Consider the following 12,704-nt stretch of genomic DNA (forward strand, 5'->3'; position numbering starts at 1 on the left):
TTGAAGTAGGTAGATAAACTATCATCATTATAAAATAATTAAGCGTCCCTATACAGGAGTAGAACCTGGAAAACGCTAACAGACCCCCCCCCTTACATGTAATTCAAGCTTTAAAACCTATTTATGTATATAATGTACGATTAAAAGAAAGGAATTTGGAATTTCCCGTTTATTTAGGAAGTTTCAATTTATCTTTAGCCATCAAAATTTAAAGAATCGATTTTCTAGTTTAAATCAGTTCAAAACACTCCCATATTTAGACTTAAGATTTCAAAAAAAAAAATTCAACAAACATTGTGAAGTCGAAAATTTCAAGAACGTGCCACCATGACAACTTGTCTGTTTAATTATCGAGATCAATTAATCGCGATTATACCAGTCTGGTGAATATGGATAGGTGAACACTGACTGTAACTGTCTTGATGTTCAAGTGTAGTATTGTGAAGGATGTAATAATGCCATTATAGACCACAGGATATCGTATCGGAGGACAAATAGACGGACTAGGTTGCAGATATCAATGAAGTTTAGTGATTCAGAAAGGAAGAGGAAGACAATGTATTTGAAATGATATAACAGTTGTAGAAAAAAGATGCGCTGAGAAAAGATGTCACAAAACGGTAGGTTTAGTCATTTTCTTTTTTTAATATTAACGTAATAAATATTGAAGATTATTATAATTCTGATGTTGGATTCGGGGTCTACCCAACTCTTCACATAATCACAAAGTTTTTGAAAATTTAACTTATTTCATTATAAGAACAATGAGGTATCACAGATGTCATATATGGTATGTTTACTAATTTTTTTTCTTCTTATATAATTAGTCTAATGTTATAGATATTGTAGAGAGGATTATACTTCTGACGATGGATGTAAGACGACCCCACCTTCATACAGAAACCACAAACTTGCGTTTTACAATATATTTTTCCGTCTTCATAATTCTCTGTGTTTTATAACTTATGAACATACGGTTCCACAGAAGCCACATAATTTCTGCTTTTTAGAATATTTTTTTGATTATTACAACATACACAATATAGTAAGGGATCTGAAAACAAACATAGGTCTAATACAAACATAGGTCTAATACAAACATAGGTCTAATACAGATATCAATTTATATATTGTCATTAAACTACAGTTAAAGTCAGTAAGTATATATTGTCTAAGTTAATTCATATTAGCCGACAAACTATAGTAGATATGGGCTGTAGGTTCTGTTTTTAATATTTCTAGATTTGGTCTAATATAAATTCACATCCCATTATAAAGATTGACAGTAAACTCTGTTTAAATGTCTAGTATAAGACAAGACTATATTTAACTGTACTAGTAGATGATATATTTATTTAGAGTAAGGAAGTGACAGAAACAGGGCTATAACAATTACATACAACTTTATATATGTTAGTAAGTGATATAGTGCTCTAAATCAACGACCACCGCAGATCTTTGGATTTGGAGGGGGTTTACCCACCCCCACAATGGAGCCGCCATTGGTCATAAATTAGCTTTACCATCCGATAGAGATGACATTTCAGCTATCTAAATAGAGGTCTAAATATTTGTTTTACCAGCTGATAGAGCTCAATTTCAGCTATCTATATAGTCATCTAAATATTTACTTTACCAGCTGTTAGATCTCAATTTCAGCTATCTGTATAGTCATCTAAATATTTACTTTACCAGCTGATAGATCTCAATTTCAGCTATCTATATAGTCATCTAAATATTTACTTTACCAGCTGATAGATCTCAATATCAGCTATCTATATAGTCATCTAAATATTTACTTTACCAGCTGGTAGAGATCAATTTCAGCTATCTATATAGTCATCTAAATATTTATTTTACCAGCTGATAGATCTCAATATCAGCTATCTGTATAGTCATCTAAATATTTACTTTACCAGCTGATAGAGCTCAATTTCAGCTATCTGTATAGTCATCTAAATATTTACTTTACCAGCTGGTAGAGCTCAATTTCAGCTATCTGTATAGTCATCTAAATATTTGTTTACCAACTAATAGAGCTCAATTTCAGCTATCTGAAAAGAGGTCTAAATATTTGTTTTACCAGCTGATAGAGCTCAATTTCAGCTATCTGAATAGAGGTCTAAATATATGTTTTACCAGCTGATAGCACCAATTTCAGCTATCTGAATAGAAGTCTAAATATATGTTTATCGACGGCTATATCCCTTCACCTTCCTTGATGTATTGTCATTAAGCTACCTCGCTTGTATAATACACGCTCTATTCGATATTACAATTAATTGTAGAGGGGAATACTGACAATCTCACAAAACAACACAATGGGTTTATGTACATTTTAAAACGTACTATTATAATCCAGTTTAACTTTAAAAAGTTTTTAATGAGACAGATTCACCAGAAATACAATGGGTTTATGTACATTTTAAAACATACTACATATATTATAATTCAGTTTAACTGTAAAAAGTTTTTAATCAGACAGATTCACCAGAAATACAATGAGTTTTATGACATTAAGCTTCCTGAATTTAACAAATAAGAGGAGGGAATAATTAACAAACCGACAAACAGACATTTAAGAAATATGATGTGAAACCTATACACTAGTTCCTAAAATATTTTAAACAACATCCTAACTTATGAAACTAGGATCAACTATTTTCATAAGACGGTTTCCTCCTGGGGAATTCCGATATACTCATAACAATGGGTGTAAACGCTTATCATATGACTTGTTAGAGGTGTTTTTCGACAACCCTTAAATATATCCGGCGCCCCTGATCATATCTCTATCTAATTCCAGATAAATGAAGCAGTAATCCACCAGATACTTATTTTAAAGATGGAAGTATTAATTAAAGCTTTATTAATAATGGTTACCATGGCAACTAGAATTAATATCATAGTATCATGTAAGTATAATCCACATTTCCATTATGACGTCATAACATATTACGTCATTATGTAGCATGTGCGTGATCATCCTTGATATAGAGGCCTGTCAGGAATTAGCAGCCATAATTGCTCAGTATGATAACTAATAAACAACTTTCTCATAAGTATTTATTAACTCAAAATCGATGGTGATTTCATAACGAATCTATGATTATAAATAGCCTCTATCATCGAGCCCGTCTTTGTCTATATTCTCGTTGGGAAAGAGGAGAAGTCTGGGCATCAGAGACTATTTTATAAAAGACTCTTCGTTGGTTTTCCATTTTCCCTACCGTAGCATATCTATCTTCACGAGAGCGTAAACCATTAGCCTAGCTACTGTTATCAAGATCATCACCATGCCAATAGTATCTATGGACTATTTATTAGCAAAAATAATCTTTTTCAGATCCCTGTCAGTCCAATTGGATAAAATATAAAGAAAGATGTTTCTTTTTTCCTGTTTTACCAGAAACTCTACCAGGTGCCAGGCGATCGTGTCGTCAAAATGGCGGTTATTTAGCAGACGTGAAAACGGACCAATCATTAGACGAGTTGAGAAATGCTTTTGACATCAGTGCATCACAAATCTGGACAAACTTGCAGTTCTTTAAGAATGAGTCTAATAATGTATTCGTCGTTATGGACGCTAAAACACGTCACATGACTGACTTTCCAAATTTTGGCCAATTAGCGTCCACGTTTCAAACATCATCTCTGATGTCATCGTGTGTAAAAATAGACAGAGGATCGGATTGGTTGTTAGAAAATTGTGACTCTTTAAATCTTTTTATTTGTGAAACCAATCCAGGTATGTAGGCTACAGTCATCACTCTAATCTTAACCTTAAATCAGTGGTTTCCAACCTATTTCAGCCTTCACACCCCTGGAGCAATCACCTGGATCTTTCACACCCCCAAAAATTTGTTTCATCCACATTTTCAGCATGTGATGATGTGAGGTGCTCTCTCAATTCAAAATAAATTCTACTACACTAGTTGGCCACATCCCCAGGGGAAAACAACCCAGGTTGGGAACGAGGGCTTTAAACTAAGGGGTTTTAGAGGCTGCCGGCTGTTGCGTTCGACCTACGACAAAATGCTAGAATGCTCCTAAGAAAAGTGAAGGAATCACTAAGATTTTCCTTTGTAATCAGCCCAGTTTATTAAGCTTTCTTTCAGAAACTGTCGGCATTATTTTGGCAGTGCTCACTCTTTAGAAAACCTCTTTACAATCCCTTTAAATGCTAATTGGAAATATCGATTAGATGAATTTGTAAAGACAGAGCTCCGATACAAAGCACTACTCTTGCTTTAGTTCCCAAGACTATAGTCCTATGTATAAACTGTTAAAAATGTTTTTTGCTTTTTTTCAGCTCCCATGTTTGGTAAGCTAGAAGATAAAAAGGGATACGGAGACTATATCGCTATAGCTTGTGGATCATTTCTATTTATCAGTTTTGTGCTCATTGTTCTCGTGGGAGCTTTCTGTCAAGCTCGAAAACTCCCTAATCTGGATACGACCAGTGTATCGGAAGAAACCCCCTCATCTGTTGTCAACTGAATGAAATAAGAGTTTTACATCCTACACCAGTGCCTAGAAGACTAGAAACTTCATTCAGTGTGCAACTATGGCAACACAATGGCATAATATTATCGAGTAAAAGGTGCGCAATATACACGCAAATACACGGTACTTGTCATAGCTGGTTAGTAAATGCGAAATAAATTGCAATATTGGTAGACTAAGTGGCGTTTCTACCGGGCTTTGGGGCGTTTCATAACCCAAAGAACTAAGGCTGGTCTGGCTTCCCTCCTCCCCCACTGTCAAATTTCTTATTACTTCAAGTTCAAAAAGGGTGGAATTACATGTGAGTACCCTTGTCAATTCGGTGGACCTTACTTGACCCCCCCACGTAATGATTCAAACCAACCTACCAGTGGGTGGGTAGGCTACACACGAGGAAGATAAATACAGGGTACAAAAGAAACCAAATGACTACTTGTCTGCACATTGTGGTCTAATGAAGACGGGCAACGCCATGCAGGGTACAATGAGGGAAATTTTGCCAGGACAGCAGCATTAGCCTGAATACATGGTACAAGAGTCAGTTGAAACAAAAATAAAGCTCCAAGACTGGACTGACACAGTCAGTGGTGGATGGGGCAAACTGGACAAAGTAAACTGAGTGCTGTAGATTAAAGAAGATATAATTATTCAAATATTTGTAAAATTATGTACATAATAACAATCAATAAATAAATTATTACAGAATAACAAGTAGTAATCAATTATATTTCAGGTCAAAATAGGTCTTAAAATCCCCAGGGTTGAAAAATAGTTCAGATATCTGATCTTTCTATGGATGGTAAAGAGGTTTTCTATGTGTTATATTTAGATCCTGTTTGCATCCTTCCAATTTTCTCTACCTTATCACCATCATTAAACTACTATTAAATGTTTATATGAAGTGTTATAAGAGGGTAAGCATGCCATGGCTTGCTGAACCAACATGCAGATTTGTCCAACTCAGTTGGTGAGTGGTAAAAGATGTTTCAAAAGAATAGAATGTTAATGAGGTGGAAAAATAGATTGATACAAGGTGTTTTAAACAAGTAAGCATGCTTTGCAACACCAGTACTGAATGTTCTTGTATGTCTCCAGATGTTTTCATTACTGGTAAGGTCTAATTCGCACATCCAAATTCTTTACCCTGGAGAGATTGATATGGTCCCCACCCTAACAAAAATACAATATATACAGAAAGTTGAAAAAATGATAAAAAAAAATACATCCATTATCAATTCCTTATGTATCTGAATCTGTCAAAGTATATAGAATTAGGTTTGACTTCTTAATTACACAACACGATTAACATTTATTAAAAAAAACAGCGGAACAAGGAATGTTGATGAATATTTACACAAACTGAATAGATTATAATAATCAGATTATATACCACCATTGAAACACGGGTAAACTGAACTCTGTATTAAATAATTTCTGAAGTTTAACAGTTTTAAACTATATAGAGTTCAGTATGCCTGTTTTCTAATCAGCCAAGCAATTCAAGCTCAAGTCTGTCAAGGTAAGAATATAGGCTATTTCAAGATTTTAAAGATCAACAGCCGTTACAGGGCACATATACAACTTAATATAATCTTCTTGTGTACAAACTAACACGATGAGATGATATAAACATACATGTACATGTTAAAAACAATCAAGGTATAATACAGATTTCCCTTGACTTCAAACTTGCAAAACCATCTCTAATGATAAAAAGTGCTTGAATTGTAAAAAGTAGATATTGTTAGTGCTACATGTATAGTATCACACGAGAAAAATTTAATCCAGAAAGGCTAAAGACCACAGATATTTCATCTCATTTTAATTTATTTACAAAATTTGCTCTGTGTTCAGTTAGCAAAATGTTTTATAGTGTTTTGTGTTTACTAGAGATTTGTGTCATACCAAGAGATAACTGAAGGCAAGAGAATACGTTTTTTTATGATAAATGAAAGCTAAGCAGGTTTGATATCAGTTTAGTGATAGACCAATCAGATGTTGACAACACTATAAAGTTTCATCCTTCGTAGAAAATTTTGTAGGATTTTAAGTCTTAAACTAAACTGAATAATTTTGATCACTTTTGGGTAGAAAATGTAGCTTTAAATATCGAATTGTAGATGAAAAAACTGAGTAAAAAATGTTGTCAATGTGGTCTTAGCACTAGCTTCTTTTATCCAGCCATGTTAATATAACAATAGTCTTGATTAATAAGCCTTGAAAGCATTAGCTTCTTTTATCCAGTCTCATAAATATAACAGTAGTCTTGGTTAATAAGCCTCCCTATTAGACACTTCTACCATTTCAACAGATCTGGAATAAAAAAAAAAGAATCGTAATTTTTATAATTTTTTGCCTTGAGGAGGGCAAGAGAAACATGTTAAAACGTTGTATAAAACTTGAACCAGTGATTATTGTTCTATAAAGCTATGTCTATATATCTTACTCACAATTGCTAAATATAATTTATAGAATTTAATATCATAATTTTTATCGTTCGGTGCCTGAGGACGACCATAGAATTATCTTCTATATAAATATTTGATAAGGAAAAAACCCAAAATAATTCAGACAGGGAAAGTAAGCTAGAAATGAAAGAAATTAATCCCAATCTTTTAACAAAACATCTTAAAAGAACAGAAATAAGTTGGGTGAATTAGTAGATCATAAAATCACTCAAGAATTCAGAATACAGTTCCCTGTTTCACCAAAAATCATATGATCACAATCTTATCAAAATACAAATCTGAATGTTGCATTTTGTGTTTTATAGTCCCAGTCTTGATCTGAAGAAATTGTTATGCATTTTGTGTTCTAGGTCACTTTAGAATTTCATCAGATCATAGATGGCAGGTGTAATAACCTGTAGAAAACTTTACAAAACATCCAGAACTGTATATTAATCATTGTGTAGATCAAAATTTGTTGACAGTCTTCTTTCTGGAATATTTTTATTTTTATCCAATAATTTCTGATCATAAGATTTTTGTAACACAGGGACCATATCAATAAAAGATAAGAATTATCAACTTTTAAAATTTGTGCAAAAATTGAAATTAAAATGGCAAATTGTGAAGAAAAACAATTTTCAAATTCAACTTCATCACTCAGTGCTTTTCAAAAACCAAAATTCTAAAGGAATGCATACCTTTACCATGCCTGTTGTCTAGGTTACAAAATAAATAAATAAATATTCCATTCAAAAAAAAGTTAAAAGGGCAAAATAAACATAATTGCCAGTCAAGGTATGAGACTAAGTTCGTAATAGCTTGACATAGTGATGATGCCCTCAAGACTGGATCCATATAAAACACAGCCCACAGCAAGTTCCAAACCTAAAACCCTTTTGGCACCTGACCAGGTAGGAAGCCAGTCACCCTAGTATTAGTAGCCTACTTGTGTTAGGTTAGTAAACAATGCCTTGGTCTTCAAATCGTGTATCCCATTCCAATTTCCTAGTTTACAAAGTTATTGGAAACATAAATACACATCATGTTCAATCAAGAAGAAATTGGTGACTATATGTTTTAACAAAACAAGACATCTACCCGGCACTACATTATTATCTGACCAAATTTTTACAACTGATAACTTGTTCCTCTCTAGGTTGACTTAATGGCAAACTTACTATGAAATTTTTTACACCCTCTAGATTGGCTGTACTAATAGCCTTGGCATTGGCAATCTAACAGTCCTTTACATCCTCTAGGCTGGCTTACTACAACCCAATACACCCTCTAAATTGGCCTGTATCTCTTAGATGCTATCTTTCATATATGGCCCTTTATATTCCCTAAATCTTGCTCACTGTAATCTTTCACATCCTCTCTGATGGCTACCTGTAGTATCTCCTTCAGTTCTATGTAACTATAGACTAGATTCCCTGCTTTTGTTATTACTAAGACGTCAAATAAAGAGTAAATATTAGGCTATCCATTCTTACATTCTTAACACTTATAGATTCTCTCACACTATAGTGATTACTAGTTGTTTATGGTTGTGAATAATAGTAGTGGTCATGAGTTCTAAACACAACTCACAGCTCAGTTACAAGAGAGTTACGTTCCTAACTTATGACTGTTATACTTGTTCACAAACATAAACAACTAGTAATCACTATAAGAAGAAAATTATTAGTACATGTATATCTCTTACCTTTTCCCCCATTTCAGTTGAATAATGAGGAAGGCCACCCCTAGTATAATACACAAGCTACCCACTACCAGATAGGCGATACCCAGAAATGGGTTCTTACCACCCAACCATGAGGTAGTGGTCAAAACAAACTTTTTACTTCCTTCAAAAGCTGTTACTGGATATGCTACAATGAAATAAAATAAAGTTATTAAAACCTTGTTGAAACATATAGCAGCATTTCTTTTATTGAGAGAAATTCCAATTCATATCACCTTATCTCTTAAGTTTGAGATAAACTAGGATTTTTAAATAACTCTCCCACCACCAATGTGATTCATGATAACTCTATTATAAATTAGGAATAATTAGTCATGTTCCAATTGTTGTTGACAATCAATTACCGGTTGTTGAAAGTCAAAACGTGCTAAAAATCGATCGTTGGCGAATAATTCAAAAAGACAGTTCATGTTGTTTTTTTGTTTATTTTGCGTTGATTAAAAAAATATAAATTTGCACTTTGTGTTGAGTATTGACTGAAATTATTTATAAATTGTTATTTAATCGTGAACACTTTACATAAACCACATCAAATGTAGCGTGTCTCTATTATCAATTGATTCCACAATCGATTATGCTTCTCCAATTATTATTTCTTCTGATTACCTATCACTAGGAATGATCTGGGAATATTTGGAATACTTGTTCACAAGACGTCCTGATGAGCTAGTCTACAGGTGATCCCGATAATTCGTTCTTTATGAACAAGAACCTAGACTCACCATAATTAATAGAGATCAAATATTGTCCTTCTTTTAAACCATCTTTAAACTCAGACTGGGAGTGGTCAATACGTCGGTAGAGTTTACGGAATGAAGGTAGCGCTGCTGTTCTCATCCACACAATCAAATCTTCGTTAACATACCCATTGTTATTGTCTGTTGTATTATCCAGTTCCCACACTGGGTTTTTCCAATTTGGTGGCTTGAGAAGATTACTGCCCCAACCTGAAAGTAAAATTAACATTGTGTCATGTACATTAAAGTACATCAAGTCTTTGATTTTTGTTTTTCAAACATATAAATTTTTGTTAAAAATTTTTTTTTGGAGTTTTGAGAGCAATATTCAATTAAGATTGAAAATTTCATTAATAGCAAGTGAATGTATAAATCTTTATTAAGGTTTCAGCCAATCCAAGTATAAACTATATAAAACTTACTGGCAGGGTTTTGAAATTTAACAGTTTTATCCGAGATCCAAGCTATACCAGTTTTCAACAAGTTGACAGAGATATTTCCTGGATTATCAGTCGTACCACGATATGTTAAACTGAATGAATCTGAAAACATACACAAGTTATAAATAAATTCATAACTGTCAAAACTGTTCATAACAATATCCTACTAGAACCAATACAGTCATCTACCTTTATACAGTATAGAGAGAACCTGATCGAGCTGGTAGAGTAAACAGTTAACAAGTAGAGTAAACAGTTAACAAGTAGAGTAAACAGTTAACAAGTAGAGTAAACAGTTAACAAGTAGAGTAAACAGTTAACAAGTAGAGTAAACAGTTAACAAGTAGATTACACAGTTAACAAGTAGAGTAAACAGTTAACAAGTATTTTTGGTTAAATCTTATAGAGGCAATATTTATAGATGAGCCAACACAAGAGCCAAGACAGGTTTACATCTGTGAAGCTTAAACAACGCTTCCACAGTTAGAATCTCAACCTAAGTAGAGTTGTCCCTCAATTTGTATCCCAATTTGCATGTAGCTGACACCCAAACTGTGTACAACCTGCAACTCCTGTACATACCATTGAACAAGCTGTTAGCAATAGCCCCACATGGTGCATACCCAAAACTTGAATTTCCCTTCAGTGTTTTATAGGGTACACAATCATCGTTTAAATTAGCTACGCTGACATCCTGACCGTTCAGTTGGTTATCATCTCGAGATCTGACGTAGCGACGATGATTCTGGTAAAAATTCTTTAAACCATAATACATATACACAGTTCCCTGGAAGCAATATAAATAAAATAAGCTTATGACAAAAATACTTTTATACTAAGTGATACACAGTTCCCTAAAAATACATAGCAATGTAAATAAAATATAACACAAAAATCCTTTTAAGATTCAAAGCTACCAATACAGTTCCTTATACCTCATATACCTCAAGTTCTATGTCTGTGTAGTGGAAAATTTACCTCCATTTCCAAAAGTAGCTATCCTGATGAGTATTTTGTATCTGGAACATGTGTCTGCAGTATGAGAGGAGCTCTGGTCAAATAGACGAAACTATAAGATATGAATCGAGTACAAACCTGGAATTCTGAAAGATTCACCAAATATTCACACTGACAGACTAGCCCAGTGTTGTTAGGATTATCAAAAAACTCGGCACAAGTTTCATTAGGGTTGGTTTTACTCTTACACATTGTATAATCTAACTCATATTCTGTTATCTGAAATTATTAGAGAAACTGGAAATAAAAATGGGGTAATTATCCAATTTTTCTGACTGTATTGAGTTAAACAGTCTACTGTTGATTATTTTATTGGTTGTACCTCATTGGACTAATGAAATGAAATGGAGTTTTATATCAACTTGTTTGAGCTAATGAAATGAAATAGAGTTTTATTACTGTTGTGTACCTCATTGGACTAATGAAATGAAATGGAGTTTTATATCAACTTGTTTGAGCTAATGAAATGAAATGGAGTTTTTCTGTCTGCTATGTACCATATTGGACTAAGATAGCTCAAGACTCAAGCTTATCTGTCCTTTAAAAAAGGGTACAGATCCCTTTCAGATATTGGGATAACTTACATTGTTAGAGGTAACAAGAAGGGCCACACCCAGTGGTATAAAAGCTATACCAATAGCAAAGAAAGCAGGGAGTACGGTATTAGCTGTTAGAATAGGCTGCCATGCTGGAAGTTTCTGCTGCTTGAATTTTGTATCTGAAAGAAAGGGAGAATGAATGAATGAATAAATGAATGAATTTAAAGGATAATTACCTAGACCTCAACCGATACAGTAGTCTACAAGGTCCCTTTTTACACAAATTATTCAATCAATTTTGTCATACAACAATATTTTTTGTTTGAAACAGGGTCCAGATTACACAGGCCATCCATTGCCTAGATTCAAGAACAAATAGGCTATTATAACTTGTAATAATTTCAAGATCTGAGCAAATGAATGCCAATATATTGTCCTAATTTGAGTGGGCTTAGTAAAAAATTATCTAGCTATTAATCATTAAGCATCATGAATTAATAACCATAATGATGAGACAGTGTCTAGGACTCTATCAGCCCATATATTGATTGTGAAATAACAACATCAAAACAAACAGGAACTTGAGGAAGAAAATCATGTGAAACACGATCAAAATGGCGATATCCTCCATCAATTTTAGCTAGATTCGAAGACCTACTCTCTTTCTTTACATCAGCTGTAAATTCATTAAAATTAGTTTACCTTTAGGCCTTCTACTTTTAGGTTTTTCATCTTGAGGACTGCTGGTTGGTGTTCCAGGCGCCATCTTGAAAACAGCGTTAACTGTCAATATCTGGTGTAAGGGAAATAACTCTATTTAACGCTTTGTTAATATCAGACCACAGTTAATTCATTTTCTTGTTAATTCTGCTAAATTACAAAAAGGATCAACCGAGAGAGCAACATATGTGATTTTTCTGTTTTAGAATTTTAAAATTACTCGGCCGAGACATTTGATTAAAAAAAAGAAATTAAATACATTGAAAATATACGTCCGAGAAACTCCAGTTAGTCTCCTTGGAGAGGGTCTTAGAGAAATGAACCATTTTCGTGGAATACCCCACATCTCAAATATCAAAAAACTGGATTGAAAGCAGCCTTGGCTTTTGAAGGACAATTTTGCATTCAGTTTCTGTCACTTACATCGTCATGTACTCTCTGACCCTCTCCAAAGAGTCTCGCCATAAAAATAATCTGTCGGAGCCTGCAAATAGAGCAAGCGTTTCCCCAACTATGAACAACTATAACTGGCTCTGACACTTCGCTTTACC

The 12,704-nt window shown here is 33.6% G+C and overlaps 1 protein-coding gene across 1 annotated transcript; it reads right to left on the bottom strand.

The window, feature by feature from the left end:
• Positions 1–497: 497 nt before the first annotated feature.
• On the bottom strand, positions 498–12,217 carry LOTGIDRAFT_191383 (hypothetical protein). The gene is made up of 12 exons (XM_009059494.1): positions 12,136–12,217; positions 11,479–11,612; positions 10,973–11,113; positions 10,460–10,664; positions 9,860–9,979; positions 9,423–9,647; positions 8,662–8,827; positions 7,655–7,672; positions 4,313–6,819; positions 3,347–3,748; positions 2,807–2,915; positions 498–620 (listed from the first exon to the last, which is right to left on the bottom strand). The coding sequence occupies exons 1-8, from the start codon at positions 12,197–12,199 to the stop codon at positions 7,657–7,659; spliced, it is 1,071 nt and encodes a 356-aa protein (XP_009057742.1). The 5' UTR covers positions 12,200–12,217; the 3' UTR covers positions 498–620; positions 2,807–2,915; positions 3,347–3,748; positions 4,313–6,819; positions 7,655–7,656.
• Positions 12,218–12,704: the final 487 nt, after the last annotated feature.

This window comes from Lottia gigantea (assembly GCF_000327385.1).
Source record: "Lottia gigantea unplaced genomic scaffold LOTGIsca_39, whole genome shotgun sequence".
Lineage (NCBI taxonomy): Eukaryota > Metazoa > Mollusca > Gastropoda > Lottiidae > Lottia > Lottia gigantea.